General features: G+C 50.4%; 1 protein-coding gene across 2 annotated transcripts in view; it reads left to right on the forward strand.

Annotated features, from left to right (window-relative positions):
- The window catches only part of RAB11FIP3 (RAB11 family interacting protein 3), a 77,361-nt gene that overhangs the window by 31,267 nt on the left and 29,195 nt on the right, over positions 1 to 16,899 (forward strand). For both annotated transcript variants that reach the window (XM_034065258.1, XM_034065259.1), the window contains exon 3: positions 8,393 to 8,484. In XM_034065258.1, the coding sequence (XP_033921149.1) occupies positions 8,393 to 8,484 (92 nt within the window). The remainder of the gene's footprint in view (positions 1 to 8,392; positions 8,485 to 16,899) is intronic.

Here is a 16,899-nt window from a genome sequence, read left to right on the forward strand (position 1 = left end):
TTGGATACTGGAAGTTTGCTCTGAGGTCTCCACACAGCTTCTCTTCTCCAGGCTGAATAGACTTTGTGTTTTCAGCCTGTCTTCATATGGGAGGTTCTCCAGCCCCTGATCATCCTCGTGGCTTCCTCTGGACTTGCTCCAACAGTTCCATTTTCTTCTTATGTTGAGGACACCAGAACTGCACACAGTGCTGCAAGTGGGGTCTCACAAGAGCGCTTCTCTACTTGCTTGGTTTTGAAGACTGTTTTTGTTCTGCATGTGGTTTTACTAATGCAGGTGATGGTTACAAAGAGCTCAGCAGAGATAATGTGGTGACTTCTAATACAAACCCTCCTGTTGTGGGAGGAGCTGGGCAGTGTCCTGTTTGTAACTTCTCAGCCCCTTGGTTCTCTTCTCAGAGATCTTACATTCTGGATTGAAAAGGTCTAATGCTTTTCCTTAGCTGTCCTCCTTGGCTGTGCAAGAGACAGGTCAGGCACAAATAACAGCCATAGATTCTCTTCTGGCCTCCAAAATGTTTCCAAAACCTTCAAAAGCTGTCCCAATGAGTTTTATTAAGAGTTAGAATTAATGACTGAAGTGCTGATGATCCCTGCTGGTGCCTGAGTTGTGCAGTTTGTGCCTTTGGAGTGCTGTGTTGTCACTGATGTATAGGGGCAGGAATGAAGGGCTGTCCACCTGCACCATACCTCTGCCACCATCCGCCTCGCTTTGGGGAATCTTACACTAGAAAAAGGATTAAACCCCACTCTTATAGGACCCTCCTCCATTTGTTTTCCTTTGGGCAAAGTTTATTTTCAAGAAGCCAGTTGGAGCAAAAGCACTTTAAAAAGTATGGCTGCCCTCTCCTTCAGTGGCGCATGGGACACAGTTTGGCTGCTTCTAGAAGGGATTTTTTGGCAATGTTGGGAGAAACAGGGATGGGTATTCAATCATGAGAGCCTTCAGGAGCATTTCCCTGTTAATCTGCATGGCTTTCAAGCGTCTTTGAAGGACAAGGACTCCAAACTGCTCTACTATGGCCAGTTGCAGGAGGGCAGACTGGCTGCCTGATATTCCCTGTGACAGACAGGACACATGAGCACCACAACTGTCACTTAAGAGATGGCTCAGAACTGTGAAATGCTGCAGTGGGGAGAATTCTTCCTTTAGGTGTAGTTTGATGTCTCTTCATCTCTTATGGTTTGGGGTTATTTTCCTCCTTAACTCAGGATGAATTCTGGCCAGTACCTAGCCTCTGATCTCAGGCTTGCCCACTTTATGAATAACTGTACTTTGGTTTTACTCACGGCTTTACAACTTACTTTTTACTTCTTTGAACTCAAATGTTTGACAAGAGTCCAGCCTCTGGATGTCCCAAAGGTCGTGTATACCTTGAGTGTGCTCAGTTAGCCAAGTTAGGATGTTCTGTTGCTTGCATAGCTGCATGCACTCTTCCAAAAGGTCCTGCCTCAGACTTTTCACGGAACAGGGATTAAAGCTGTTGGTTACAAAATCCAGCCTTGTTTCCTGAAACAGAGAGCTGTCAGAAGTAGCTCAACACCATGAAGGAGATGGAGTATACCATAGAATCCCAGACTGGTTTAGGTTGGAAGGGACCTTAAAGGTCCAGTCTCAATCTCCTGCCATGGGCAGGGACACCTTCCACTAGACCAGGTTGCTCCAAGCCCCACCCAGCCTGGCCTTGAACACTGCCAGGGATGGGGCAGCCACAGCTTCTCTGGGCACCCTGTGCCAGTGCCTCAGCACCCTCACAGGGAAGAACTTCTGCCTTAAATCTAACCCAAACTTCCCCTGCTTTAGTTTGAACTCGTTACCCCTTGTCCTATCACTACAGTCCCTAATGAACAGTACTTCTCCAGCATCCTTGTAATCCCTTTTCAGATACTGGAAGCTGCCATGAGGTCTCCACGCAGCTTCTCCAGGCTGAGCAGCCCCTATTTGCTCAGCCTAACTCCTCACAGGGCACCCTGTGCTATTTTGGAGGCTTTAACTCTTGGCCTTTTCTGATGGTGCATCATGAAGTGGCTCTGAACCACTTGCTGGTGGCCACAAGCCTGGTTCTCATTTTTCACCTGTCCAACAGTGAGCCTTTGTTCTAGGCTGACACAAGTCTGGAGCAATTTCAGCTGATCTTGATGGCTAGCACACACTGAGAAGACACAGAATCAAACTGAGGAGTTGTGTTAAACTCAGTACCAATCCCATGTGTGTTAGTGGTGGCTTCCTGCCTCTCGTCCATCACCACAGTGGAGGCAGCAGTGCTCACTGGGGCTCTGAGATGAAGTCATGGCAGCTGTATTTATGCTTCCAAAGCACTTGGATGCCATGAAGTTAATTCTCTTTCTTATGTCTTTAGATGGAATGTCTAAACAAAGCTTGAGGGCCTGCACTGTGTGAAGAAGTTCAGAAGGAATACATGATAAGCACCAGTCTGTGAGCTGTGATATTCAGGAAGCGAAGGACTGCTAAAAGCTCATTAGTTGAGAGGAGCTTGGATGAGGGTTGTGTAAGCAACCTTAATTCTGATGCTGCTTCCCTGGAGCCTATGCTTGTCACTGCATTATTCTGTTGTGTAGTTTTGGGTTGTTAAATGTTGGTAACTTCAGCACTTCAGTGAGTGCTGCTGACCCCTTGTCCCACCTCTGGGAGAGTCAGCAGGTTGAGCTACAGAAAGCTGCTCTTTCCAGCAATGAGCAATACCAGTGCTTCCCGTGTGAGCATCAGATGATAAATGTGCTCCTGGGTCATGTATGGAAAGCAAAAGGGTGGATGGTTGGGGTGGTGTTAGCTTGGGCCTGCACGGACTAACACCACAGTGTCAAGCTTCAGTGGAAGCACCAGCCCCTGAGCTGCCACTGGAAGTACTGGGCTGGGGCTTCCTCTCTGTCTGTTTGCTCTGGATGCAAGATCCTCCTAAATGCCTATAACCTTTTCATGCTCAGTTGTGTGTCCTTTTTGCCACCTGTTTACAAGCAGCATGCCCAGTAAGGGAGCTTGGTTTATATCGGTTGTCCTCTCTTAAGCCAACCATAACTTTGTCTTGCCTCTTGCCTTATTTTTTGGGGTTGGTTTTGTTCCATTCCTGTAGGTTCCCAGCCTTATCCTGTGTTGAATAAATAAGGTCTGTTAGCTGCACATAACCCATACTGCTCCATTCACTGTGAGTTTGTGGCTCTGTGGCTTGCAGTGGTATGTACAGCGTGTGTTGGCAGATGACTTGAATACTTCTGAAAGGCTCTGTTTTTCTAGGTCATTCATTTACGAAGCCGATAAAACTGGCTCTGTTTCTGACCTGCGTGTCACTGCTGTACCCACAGCTCTTCACTCAAGGTGCCTTTTCACTGAAATCCTGTCTTCTGAAAGCAGTTTTTAGAATCTATTTCAGGAGCTTTCTGTACCCCGGGACTTCTGTTCCTGTCACTCTACACTCGGTCCATTTCTTGAAAAGCCCAGGTTACCATCGCACAGCCAAGCCCTTTGGAAGCACAGTGAGACATGAAGGGGGTATTTCTAGCTGCTGCAAGAGCTTAGCACATGTGCAGCCCCACAAGGAGCCCAGGACCTGTCCTGCTTGTTCTCTAGCTGTATGCTGCACATCCAGGATGAACCTCTGTGGAACTGGCTGTGTGTCTGCTGTTGGCAGTGCTGCTCCACAGAGCTGCCCTGTGGCTCTAGAGGCTCGACAGACACTGGACAGAGGTTGTCCTTGGCTTGCAGTTGGCTTAAAACAGTGAATGCCCTGTACCAGCATGCAGATGTGTTCGGGCAGAGATGGTCCTTGTCAGAAGCTTTACACAGTAGTGTTTGGGTATTTAGACAATGATTTTAAATGCTGGGAGGAATGAGGCCAGGTTAATAGGGCTTGGAGCAACCTGGTCTGGTGGAAGGTGTCCCTGCCTGGGGCAGGGGGTTGGAACTGGATGAGCTTTAAGGTCCCCTCAACCCAAACCAGTCTGGGAAACTAAGAATAGAGGGAGATGTGGGGTTTAGTGCATTGGCATAAGCCAGCAAGAAACAGGGCAGTGGGGAACACAGAAAACCAAATGTGTCTGAGACAAAGGCTGACTGGTTAAAGCTGGGCTCCTGGCACCAGCTGTATGACAGCAGATCTCCACCTCCCAAGTGACTGGTGTGGTCAAATGCGATGAGCTCAGGAGGTGGTGAGCTCCGTGGAGTTTGAATGAGCACGTGCTGGGCAATGGAAGGCTTCAAGGCAGGGATGGGAAAGGTGTCAGAAGGATGCTGCACGTGCTTCATAGTAGACTTAATTTGTTTTTTTCATGTATTTTTTTACCTTCTAAATTCACCTTACCCTCACTGGATGATACAATACATGTGCCTGGTCTTACTGCTCACAATTGCTTCTACCTCAGCCACATTACCCTGTTAGAACAGTTCTGCCACAATAGTTCAACTAAAGCTTTATCCAGATGGCTGCCCACGTATTCCAGTGAAATTAGTGCAATTAATTTGGGCAAAAGACTTGCATATTGCTTACAGCCTTTTTGCAGGAAGATTGTGGGGCAGAAAGGTTCCCTGGAGGGTCTCTTTAAACCTGCCTCTTAGCTTTGAGATTTTTGACTGTACATAGATGTAATGGGACTAGTAGTGGGAGTGCTGGATAGAGTGGAAACCGCAGGAGGAATGATAGAACATGAGGTGGGAAGAGACCTCAGGGATCATCTGATCTACCTTTCTAAGCAAAGCATGACACAGGCAGGATGTCCCAGCACTCTGTCCAGCTGAATATTAGCAGTGTCCAATGCTGGGGGAATCTACCACTTCCCTGGGGAGGTTATTACAAAACAGAGTCTCCATCTTCTTTGTAGCCACACTTTAAATGCTGGGACACAGCAGTAAGGTTTCCCTTGAGCCTTCTTTTTTCTAGGCTGAACAAACCCAGCTCTCAGCCTTTTGTCATAGGGTAGCCTTGAATCATCAAGCCGGTGATGGGCACTCAGGTGAGAGGACAAGAGGCAGTCGGTCCCTAATGACATCCACATCTCTGGCAAAAGCTGTGATTTTGAGCAGCCTTGGAAAGAGGTGACTCAGGGTTTGCTGAGCACATGGACTGTCAAAGAGGAGGAACTGGGGCCTAAATGGGGCTAAACGAAACCTGGAGAGGGGCTTTGGACAAGGGCCTGTAGGGACAGGCCAAGGGGGAATGGCTTTAACCTGACAGAGGGGAGACTGAGATGAGCTCTTAGGCAGAAGCTCTTCCCTGTGAGGGTGCTGAGGCGCTGGCACAGGGTGTCCAGAGAAGTTGTGGCTGCCCCATCCCTGGCATTGTTCAAGGCCAGGTTGGATGGGGCTTGGAGCAACCTGGTCTGGTGGAAGGTGTCCCTGCCGGGGGCAGGGGGTTGGAAGTGGATGAGCTTTGAGGTCCCTTCCAACACAAACCAGTCTGGGAGTCCATGAAGAAAGAGGTCAAGTGAAATCAGGGATGGATGTAAGAGGGTAATCCACACTCTGTGTGAGCAGTGTGGAGAAGGGCACGTGAGGGAGAGGAGGGTGTCAGGCAGGATTTGGCTTTGAGATCCAAAGGGGAGAGCAGAGGGCATCTGAGTGTTTGTGCTCACCACCAGCTGCTGGAGCCAGGGCTGTGTGGTGCTGCTGATGTCCATGGCCATCCTCCTGTGCTTAGTGGTGCAGGGTGGGAGAACCACGTGCGGAGCCCTCGGCTTTCTCCACGTGTCCCTTCCTGCAGGTGCAGGAGGGTGTTCTGCTCATGGGAGTGCCAGTTGAGCAGCAAAGGTGGCTTCATTTCTTTTTAATTCTCTTTTGGACAGGAATTTGAAAGCTTAATGCAGCCTATTGTGCTGGGAGATGTGCAGGCAAGCTCTCCATGGCAACTCTCCCTATACACAAAGCACCATATGGCTTTTTCGGAGGGGGAGGGAATAAACGGAGCAGAAAAGTCATCCTTTGTTTGTGGTGGTGTTTGTCTTTCTCTCCGACATGGAGCACAGGGAAGTGGAAACACTGAGTGCTGTGTCCTGGGCATGGCTTCTGCTGGCCATGCCGCCGGCAAGGCTGCAGGTAAGCTCTCAAGTAGCCTCTCCTTGCTTTTTACAGTGGAGGTTCTGTAAAATACACCCTGCCTGTGCAGAGAGCCCCTCTGCAGACACTGTCACATTCACCCCCACACCAAGAAGCACCCAAAGGGCTGGGATGGCTCCAGGAGCACGTGGTTTGGCCAAGAGTTGCCCATGAGGCAGCTGACGGCAGGGAGCTGTTTGTGCGCCATTTCCCCACGCGTTACAGCTCTGCTTCCAGAGGGAGTTGGAAGCCTTCTCTTGACTGTAAATCCTTCCTTTTCAAGTCCCTTTGGATGGGATGAGCAGAATCAATACCTTCATCTGTGTCCGCAGGAAAGCAGGAAGCTTCAGTGTCTGCTTGCAGGGGGCGGAAGAGACATGATAGGGGGAAAAGCAGAAGGGAGCAGCTTTCAGGGTGCTCTGCAGGTCTCAGGGCTGCACTGGGAGCACTGGAAGTGGCCTTGCAGGTGTGTTGCCTGGCTGAGGTGTGAGATGGGGCACTGGAAGCACTGGCAGCTTCCCAGCACCCAGTTGCTTGGCTGGAATCTTGCTGCTGTCAGATCAGGGACTCACATGTGTTGTAGATGAGGTGTTTCTGCTGTGCGGAGAGGCTGTGGAGAGCAGAGCTGTCACCAGGGCTTGCGCAGGGGGGGACATGGTACAGGGCAGAGCCTGGGTTTGATTTATGGCTGAAGCCGCAGGAGCCCCAGACCTGGATCAGGAGAGGGCTCTTTTCTTGTTGTGCTCAGCTTCTCCCCCCTCCAAGGGCTGCTGGTACCCATCAGGTTGATGGCCCCAGTGTCTCCTGTTTTCATTGAATGTCGTCTGGAAAAGGCTCTGGGGAGGGTGTTTGGGTGGGAGGGAGCATGCACCTTACTCTGTCCTGTGCCCTGATCATATCATAGTATCCCAGACTGGTTTGAGTTGGAAGGGACCTTAAAGCTCCTCCAGTTCCAACCCCCTGCCACAGGCAGGGACACCTTCCACCAGACCAGGTTGCTCCCACCCCCATCCAACCTGGCCTTGAGCACTGCCAGGGATGGGGCAGCCACAGCTTCTCTGGGCACCCTGTGCCAGCGCCTCAGCACCCTCACAGGGAAGAACTTCTGCCTAAGAGCTCATCTCAGTCTCCTCTGTTTCAGTTTGAAGCCATCACCCTTTATCCCTTGACTTCATACTAGCTGTACAGATCCCCTAATGAAAAATGGCATTTCTTGCTACCAGAGATGGACCCAAAGTGGGAGCCCTGGTTATGACTCCATGGGGACTGCACCCTTTAGGGGAAGCTGAGTGTGGTCCTGTCTGGGTGGCTGTGCAACACGTTGTGTGACTTAGTGAGTTCCTTTGGTTGGGCTTGGGTTCAAGTCACACAATGTGGCTGTGCTGTCAGCCTGCTGGGAAGCCACCAACCTGCAGACCCTGCTCCATGGCTCTGTTCCCATCATCTGCCTTGAGCAGCCAGGAGAGGAAGGCCTTTCCCTCCACAAACCCAGTGATGGCCGAGCTTTCCTACAGCACTGATATAATGACTCCTCCTGCGTGGCCAAGTCTATTGATATCAGACAGCCCCAGTGCTGCAATGTTTGCAGCTCCAAGGCATGTGGTTCTGAGCCTGCTATTTATTTTGGGACTGCAGCATCTGATCTGGATTTGGTGTTTCCAGCCTGTGATCTGGGTCGTGTGCTGGATTGGGCATTAGCTGTTGCTGGAGGGAGCATGGGGAATTCATGCTGCCTTTCCTCTGTTGAAGAGCTCAGAAATGCTGCTCCTCTGCTGCAGATGGGTGTTTGGGGGAGGGAGGGAGGAGTGATTTTTTTTTGTAACGAAATCTCCTTGAAAACCTCCTATTTTCCCATCTGCCTGTGAGGATGGCTCCTGAGGTGGCTGTCCATGGGAGGAGTGGTAGATGATAAAAGCTTTGGTGCAGCCTGCTTTCTCTGCGGTTCCCATGGTAGTTGGCTGTCACACATAGATCTAATGTATTCCCTACCCACAGAAGGATTAAAGCCTTCTGGGAGAAGACTAAGAGGATGCAGGAAACAGAGGTAGGGAAGAAACCAGGAAAAGGAGTGGAGGCCATGGCGGCATAGGGATGAATCCAGTGCTGGTTCTATCAGAGCAGCAAGGGGCCTCATAGGACCTTTGCCAGGAGGCAACCAGCCCAAGTGCCTTCCACCAGAGCTGGTGGTGGGATGTCTGGAAGCAGAGGTCTTCTCTGAAAGCTGAAGGCATTGGTGTGTGCAAAAGGAGATTCCTGTCCTGCTGCTGTCATGTTTCCCCAAACCATCCTTCACTTGAGGATGTGGGTTTTCTTTTGGTGATTCTCTTTCTTCTCTTATTTTCCTTTGCAGATCCCGACAGCCAGTTGTATGATATGGGATATACCCCTGAGGAGGAAGCCCCTTCCTGTCCTGATGAGTTTGATGACTTTGTCACATTTGAGGCAAGTATAAGCACTGTTGGCTCCTGCAGACATTGGCTGTATACAATATGAGGCTTGAGCTTGGAGAGTTTGGCTGGGGCAGATGAGCATTTGCTCTCACGGGGCTCAGGGATACTTAATATGCTATAAAGACAAAGCTCTCAATCTGAGGGTGACTGGCCCAGGGAATTTGCAGCAAGAATTTGGAGCTGTGGGAAGCTCCAAATTGGAATGTGGGAAGGGTGCTTGCTGCCGTTGCATTTGTCTTAGTAATGGAGTTGCTGAGGTTGGGGAACCTGAGCCTGATTTTGAGATGTCCAAGCCAGGAGCCTGCCGGAAAGGCACAGCAGTGCAGTTGGATATTGGCATTCGGTGCTCTTTGGCCAGAAAGAGGCAGAGCAGAAGACAAAAATGTAGATTTTCCTTATTATTCTTGGCCTTGATCAAGGATGTGGATCTGACATGGTGTTTTTTCCTTCTGTTAAAGTTACAGCCTCCATCCTTGTTTCCTCCAATAATCCTTAGCATGCAAGTGTATCACAGTGATATCCCGTATCTGCTCTCCCCAGGTAGAAAGGAATCTGCTCCTGCCGTGCCCTGCTGTCTGTGTTTATGAGCCTTTGGGCTTTGCTTGGAAGGCTTTCTCCATTTCTCCCCCATGCCTTCTAGCCTGGATCCAAAGGTGCTGCAGGTGCCTTCAGAGCAAAGGGCTGGCTGGCTCCCTAGTCCGGTGTGGGGACTGAGAGCTTCTTTCTGCTTTTCCATTTGTAAACTTTCCTCTTCAGGTTTTTGACTCTTGTGTCTTGGTAGCCTGGATGTTTTCATCACAGATTGTTACTTGCAAAGGGAATCCCAGCTTCCTTTATATTTGTGTGCAAATATCCATGTCTTTGCTTTGCGTAGCCTGTAGTAGGTTGTTTGTGACTTCTTGATAAAAGACTCAAGCTGTTCTTTTGAGTTTGTAAGTATAAACTGGGTGTTGGTCGACTGCTCTTCCCCATGTCAGTTACAAGGTCCATCACTGGAGATGGCTACAAGCTCTCACTTGGATGACTTAGGCCTGACAGTTGACCAGCTCATCATCCCATTTCCCAACCAAGCAGTGGTTTTCTTGAGCCGATTGCCAGCTCTTGTGATGAAGTCAAGGGACCTGCAGTGTCACCCTGAGCAAGTCCCGTATTCCCTTAGGACTGCTTGGATAAACACAGCCTTAGGAGCTGGCTTCCTCCCCCAGAAAGCTTTCAAGGGCATGATTGTTTTTCCTTTTTGAGAGAGTTACCCAAGCCAGGAGTAGCTGTGCAGAAGGGGGGCAGGAAGGCAGGAGGGCAGGTGGGCTTTCATGTTCTCTGTCTAGCACAAGGTCACAAATGTGCTTTTTTATCCACTGGACTGAGCAGTTTGGAGGCTGCGACAGTCACAGTGCTCATGCAGGCAAGGGCTTCTGCTTTTTGCTCCTCAGACCTGCATCAGGGGACGGTCTTCTCTGAGATTCAGAGTCAGGGATGTTTTCTAAGAGCTAATTTAACACAGATGAGCTCTGTCAGTGCTGCAACCTATTCTGGGCAGGAATACCAACAAGCCGGGTGTGTGCCCCGCTGGGATGAAATAATTCTGCTGCTGGGCCATCATTTCCTTGAAATGACAAGGTGACCCAAAGGAGAAAAGGTGCTGAGTCCTGAAATCTCCTTCTGAGAAAGATGTAAATGGATTCTTACGTGGAATTCAGGGCAATCATCTAAAGATCAGAGCTCTGTTGGTGTCTATGTTTAATATGCCGGGGAAGAATTACCCCTGTTGTCTTGGATACATGATTTGAAATAATTTCCAGCCTGCAAGGATTTCATAGAGGTTTAGCAAATGAGAACATGACCAAGAAACACCGCTCAGCATTGCATGTGTAAAAATAAACTGGTGTCTTGGGGCGTGCGGTGTTTTGTTCCTGTTCGGCTGAGCCGTGAGCTCCCAACATGTCTTTTATTCCACATGTCCTGTAATGCTGTACCTTGGAAAGCTTGAGCTGTTTCAGGGAGGGGAGGATGAGAGAAACTGGATGGGCAAATGAGGAAGCAACCTGCTGGGAGCAGCAGATGAGTGGTTTTCACTGAAGCACTGTGCAAAAGAGCTGCAGGAGGGCTCCGGCAGGCTCCTTGTCATTAGGTGCCACAGGCTGCTACTTTAGGAACCATTAATACAGAAAACAGGTAAAAGGTCTTTTCCAATGTATATTCCACCTTGCTTGGATTCATCTGGAAGAGAGGGCAAGGAAAAAGCACCCTTCAAAAGCGAAGACATTGCCTTTCCTCCGAGCAGATCTCCCATACCACCAAAAAGCAGTTTGTATTCTCAAATGTCCCCATTTCAGCCCTGAAACCTGCTGCTAAACATGCAGCTAAACACGACAGCTTCTTTCTCAGCCCCCAAAACACAGCTGGTGCGTTCAGGCAGCAGCTGAGCCCCTCTTGTTTTGCTGGGGCCGTGGGGTGAAGAAGCACAGCTTGTGTCACATCAGAGGACCTTTGGAAGGAGCTGAAGAAGAGGTGCTGCATTTGCTTTGCCGTGGTACTGGGAGTAATTGGGGTTACTGGATTTGCAATATTAGCTTGGTTCTCCTTAAGCAGCACAAAATTGCAGTGGCTTGAGTGCTTGGCTCTTACAAGTGTTGGGGCCTTGATGGAGAGCTTTTCTTCTAAATGTTTGTTCAAACAAGTGTAAACAAGTGCTTTAAGCAGTCTAAATGAAAATGTCTTCTCTCAGTTAATAAGGTTACTCTTGCTGGTGACTCAGCCCCTCTTCTGGTGGCTGTCAGCAGTGGGAGCTGAACATCTGTGGAAAACCCTGAGCACCCACTACTGGTGTCTGCAGCCAGTGTTTGCTCTGCAGGGAGCAGAACCAGCACTTCATCTTCCATTAAAGGTGTTAAAACCTCTCAAGGGGGGCAAAACCTCAGCACTTCACACAGGGACCTTTGTAATGTCAGGTACTTCCACAGTTCAGCCACTGGTGTGGGTCCCAATGTGGCATGGAGCCCCTGGCTCTTGTTGCACCTTGCCAGGTCTGTCCAGCAGACTGGTCTGGCTGTTAAACTGTTCTCAAAGAGGATTTCTGGTAGCATGGCTTCACTGAGACAGCAGCTCTGGGGCGGTGGAACCGCAGAGGCCTCAGCTCCTGCAGCCACGTGGCTGCCACCTGCATCCAGCTGTGGCAATCTCTAGTGTGCCACTGCCACACGTGCAAGAGGAATCTCATCCCTATACATCCCCTCCCGAGCAGGGAGAGCATCACCTCAGTAGAGGTTCCTGTCTGCAGCCCCCAGGTAGTGTGTTTCTCCCTGCCCAAGGTGGATGCAGGGCAGCTGATGACAAGCATGGTACTTACACAGGGAAATGTCACCAAACAATAATGAGAGTGTTTCTGGCTATGCTGCTTTGTAAAACTGTGCAGAGGGAGCCTGGGGTCTGTTCACACATCGGAGTGCTTGCCTGCTTTCCCCCAGGTTGGGTTTGTGCAGCTAGTGCTGACTAACTGCAAGGTAGGAGTTATCCTTGCCTCGCTTGCAAGCTCCCATGAAGCTTGTGACTCAGTTCTGAGTTACACAGACTCATTTACAATGCTCTGCAGGGGGACAAGGAGAGCTTGGAGTTAGCTTTCATGATACCTGCTGTGCTTATGGATGAGCCCACTTGAGCAATGCAGAGCAGCAAGACTGACTCTCCCAGCATGAAAGCAAGCCACAAAACTTTGGCATGCTGCTGGAGTTATGCTGCGGGTGCTGGAGTCCTCAGTGTAGGAAAGACATGGATCTGTTGGAGAGGGTCCGGAGGAGGGCCACAGAAATGATCAGAGGGATGGAGCACCTCTGCTGTGAGGAATGGCTGAGAGAGTTGGGGTTGTTCAGCTTGGGAAAGAGAAGGCTCTGGGGACACTTTACTTTGGCCTTTCAGTACTTAAAAGGGGCCTGTAAGAAAGATGGGGAGAGACTTTTTGATAGGGCCTGTTGCAATAGGATGAGGGGTTATGGTTTTAAACTAAAAGAGGGAAAATTGAGGCTGGACATCAGGAAGAAATTCTTTACAGTGAGAGTGGTAAAATCCTGGCACAAGTTGCCCAGAGAGGTTGTGGATGCCCCATCCCTGGAGACATCCAAGGCCAGGCTGGATGTGGTTATGGGCAACCTGATGTAGCTGAAGATGTCCCTGCTCAGTGCAGGGGGATTGGACTAGATGAGCTTTGGAGGTCCTTCCTAGTCTATGACTCCATGAAGATGTGTAGCTGTAGGTAGGCTGGAGGAGAGGCAGGGCTGGTTCAAGGCTGTGCTCCATAGAGACTGACTGGGAGCACAATAGATAGCACAAGTGCTGGGTGTAGCCACGGGAACTCGTGCTTTGGGGCCAGCAAGCTCATAGGAAGACCCTTCTTTGACACCTCAGGACAGGGCAGCCAAACCCCCTGTGTGTGAGGGGCCGGGGATGCAGTGCAGTGCTGTGCGGTCCTGTGTGCTTGTGCAGGGCTGTTGCCACCTGCTGGGCAGCCGCTGTGGCTCCGCTCGGGAGCGGCCAGGAAAACGCATCCCATGGAGCCGTGCACAGCCATGGGAAGGGAGCTGTGCTTTCTGAGAGCAGCAGCGCTGAACAGTCTTGCAACAACGCAATGACCGGGCATGTGCATGGGCACCCTGCGAGCAGCAACTCACACAGCACAGCTGGAGTGGATCTGGGGAGTGAAATGGTTGCTGGTGAGGTCCCACATCCAGCTGTGCATGTTCTGAGAGGATGGGCCACTCCAGGCACAGCTGGTGGCTGCTGAAAGAGCTGTTGCCTCTGTTAAAGCTGGAATTTCTTTTCATGTGGAGCAATTGAATTTAATGCTTCTTGAAAGACAAAAGGTATCAGGGTGAGACAATTTAAGTGAGATAGGCCTTGAGTCAATCTGGTCTAGTGGAAGATGTCCCTGCCTATGGCAGGGGCTTGGAACTGGATGAGCTTTAGGGTCCCTTCCAACACAAACCAGTCTGGGATTCTCTGTTTGCCTTCCCTTAAGGCAGAGAGCTATGCCTGGTGGGCATAGACTATTTGGAGTTAGGTGTTTTCTGCCTCTCCTGCTTTGCAGTCCCCAGCAGCATCTCCATACCACTGTTACCAGCAGACGCATCTCTACTAGATGCCAACTAGTCTGAAAAGATGGGGTGAAGCTTCGCAACCCTCAAATGCAATCTGCTTCCTGGCTGCCCAGGGGCTTGTAGGGCCAGGGCACGTTCAGCTCAGGCCTGGGGCTCAGCTCACAGGGACAATCTGGCCTTGACCACACTAAGGCAGTGCTTTGCCATGTGGCACTGCTGTACCACCACAGCGACAGTGGATGGGAAGATGGAGATGACACAGCAGTGTTTGAAAGACTGCAGCTCTTCACCCCTTGGCTCAGGTTTTCCTTACCAGTGCTGTTCCCCTGTCCGGAAGGACTGGCCTCAGCAGGCTTCTGGTCACAGAGCTAACCCAGAAGCATCGGTGTGTCTGAATGAAAGAAAATCACAAACCCTTCTCCAGTTTGGCTGCTGGAATTGCTATTAATTTTATCATCAACAGTTCTGCACTGTAAATCTTGTAGGTGGCCACAGGGCTGTGAAACACAACTGATGTAGTTTGTCTGTTCATCTTCCTGTCCCCTGGGGAAGCATGCGGAGCCCTGAGCCATGTCCCACTGTCCCTAAAGCCTTTCTGCTCCCTTATGTGGAGAGGTGAATGAGCTGCCCGTTGTGTTCGCAAGTCCAGAGCACAGCTTCACAGCAAGCAAGTGAACAGTCTGTATGCTGTTTGTATTGACTAGGCACAAGAAAATGCAGTAATCAAGTTCCCAAACCTCCTGAACTGAACTCCAAAATCAGTCCGTGGTAATAACTTAGTAACAAAAAGCCTGGAAATACCAAAGGAATTCATCTATTCAATATATTCACATATATAGACAGAGTACTGCTTAGAGGAAAGGAGGGGGGGGTGATGTGTCCCTGAAGGCAGGACTGCAGGCTCAGGGTGAGAAATTTCTGTGCTGGTGGGGAAAGATTCCAGTTGGAGTGTTTGCCCTGTGCAAAACAGGCTGGAAGGAGATTGGAAAATAAAGACCTTGAAGCCTTATCTGGAACTGTGAGCACAGTGTGTGGGACCAAGAAATGGAGTGGGGCTGCGGCACACTGAGCAGGCAAAGCCACGGTGCAAGCAAAGGTGTCTCAATAAGAGTTAAGAGTGGAACTGGCAGTAGTTGTGGCTTCCTCATTAGCTTTGCTGTAGGGGTGCCTGTTGTTGGGCTCCTCACGCTGGTGCCAGGCCTTTCCTGGGGTCTCAGAGCACAGAGGAGGTGTGAGAGCAGAAGGCAGTGACCTGCTCAGCTGAGTAGCAGATGTGGACAGGGCAAGGAGGAGAGCTCAGGTTAAAGCATAACTCTGCTGCTTCTGTGCTTGTTAGCAGCAGTCCCCAGTTTTTCTGGACTCAGCACAGAAGGTCAGCTGGTTATCAAGGTACAAGACACTTCCAGTGTTGCTGAATCATAGGTTCTGCTTGGGGCATTGTGCTACAGGAAGGATGTGGCCCAGAGGAGAGAAAGGACAACTCGGAGAAAACGTGATTTGGGAAGGTAATGGAAGGAAATAAGTTTATTTATGCTGACAGGCACGACTGAGGGAGCTAGAGATTTGAAATAGGTGAAGATTCTATAGAGAGGAAACGGAGAAACAGATAAAGCCCTCAAAACTTCTGGGTTTGAGTGGTGCATTGCAAACCATGCACTGTCAAGGATGTTGGCTCTATGCAGCTGCTGAGGGGAAGGAGGACACTGTGGATCTGGTCTCCCTGTGGATCAGGTCACCCTGTGACTCTGATGGAGCTCCTGCATTCACAGAAGGCACCTTCTTGGGTGAGGGCACTGAGGAGCTGGGGCTGTGGTGGGGTTGGTGTGTTTGTAAGCCCGATTAAGCACCCATGACCAAAGCACCAGCCCTGCTCTGTGGTCAACATCGTCATCATGTATCACAGATTACCGCCTGAGTCACCCAGAGAGGGATCATGATTGCTCCTGAGCTTCCCCTGCTGATCATAGCAAGCCTGCTTTATTTTTCTGTTTGTAGCTCTAAGGAAGGAATTTGTCATTTAGCGATTAAATATTCACCAGAGCCATCAGGAAGGGTGAGATAAGCCCTGGAAGCCTCTGTAGGTCCTCTTCCAAATGAACCTTTTGCATTGGTGATGGTTTCATGGGCAGAAGTGTGCAGGGCTGAATACTGTGTGGGACTTCACAAGTGTGCTTTTATTTTGGTACTCACATAAGGAGGAGGGCTGCAGTCTCAGGGCAGGGAAGTGTTGTTAGCTCCAGTCTCCTTATCGTGGAGGCTGGGAGGTCGGGAACAAAAGGCGCTCTGTTCCGGACAGGCGCTGAGCCGGTAAGTCTTATGCCTGGAGTCTCCTGGACTTTGCTTCCCTCCTGCCTTGCAGAAGCAGCCGGCAGCTCCTGGAGCTGGGTTTGACTTGGGCGACAAGGCGATGTGTCCACAGGTGGGTTTTGAGTGCTAACATGAAGTAAGGGTTTCTAGAGGGATTGCTCTTGGCCCTGGAGGTGCTGGGTAGAGGCAGGGTGGCACCAGGCTGGGTCACTTGTTTTCTTACTGACTGTGTTGGTGTGTACGATGTATCCTTCCTCTCTGTAATCCATGGGGTGTGTGCAGATGATGGATCTTCATATTCCTCTCTGCCTGGGTCTTCTTGGGGGAGCCGGATGGGAGGGACGGTAGCTCAGGGTTTTTGGGGTGCTGAGGTCAGTCTGCACAATCCGATGTGTTGTGCTTTGGGATTTGGATTTGTGTTTTGAGGGAGGTGGGTGTTTTCAGTTTGTCCCAATGGATGCAGTGCATGGTTCTCTTGCCTAGTCTTGAAGGGTGTAATTGAGTGTAGCAGCCTCAAAACCCAACTTCAGGAGCTGTGTTGTAGAAGTTGCCATCACCCAAGGCTGAGCACAGGCTCCAAGCTTCCCTGGAAAGCAGACATTGCCCAGATATGCAGGAAGAGGCAGGTACTGTGGCCAACAGATAACTGCTAATGGCAGGGTCTGATGTGGGATCACTCAGAGGTGTCATGGGCTTCTGGACCATTGCTGGTGCCAGAAGCTGAGCTGCTGTGGGGTGTTTCAGGGCTTTGGGGCTTTGTATTACCGTAGACTCAGGTGGGACTGTAAACATAACTCCCTTCTCCCTGGCTTTGAATTGGTTTAAAGCCAATGTAAGGACAGGTTGCCTGCTGCAGGATTTGGCTGATGCCTTGGTAGTGTTAGCTGTGGGAGCTCCCTCTGCGCTGTCGGGTCCTGTACCGAGCAGTGGGATGCTCTTCATCTCATCTCCTTTTGGTCTGAGCCTGTCCCACAGCTCTGGTGGGTCTCCGGGTGTTCATGGGACCAGCAGTG

The sequence above is a fragment of the Melopsittacus undulatus genome, chromosome 8 (genome assembly GCF_012275295.1).
Source record: "Melopsittacus undulatus isolate bMelUnd1 chromosome 8, bMelUnd1.mat.Z, whole genome shotgun sequence".
NCBI classification, from domain to species: Eukaryota; Metazoa; Chordata; class Aves; order Psittaciformes; family Psittaculidae; genus Melopsittacus; species Melopsittacus undulatus.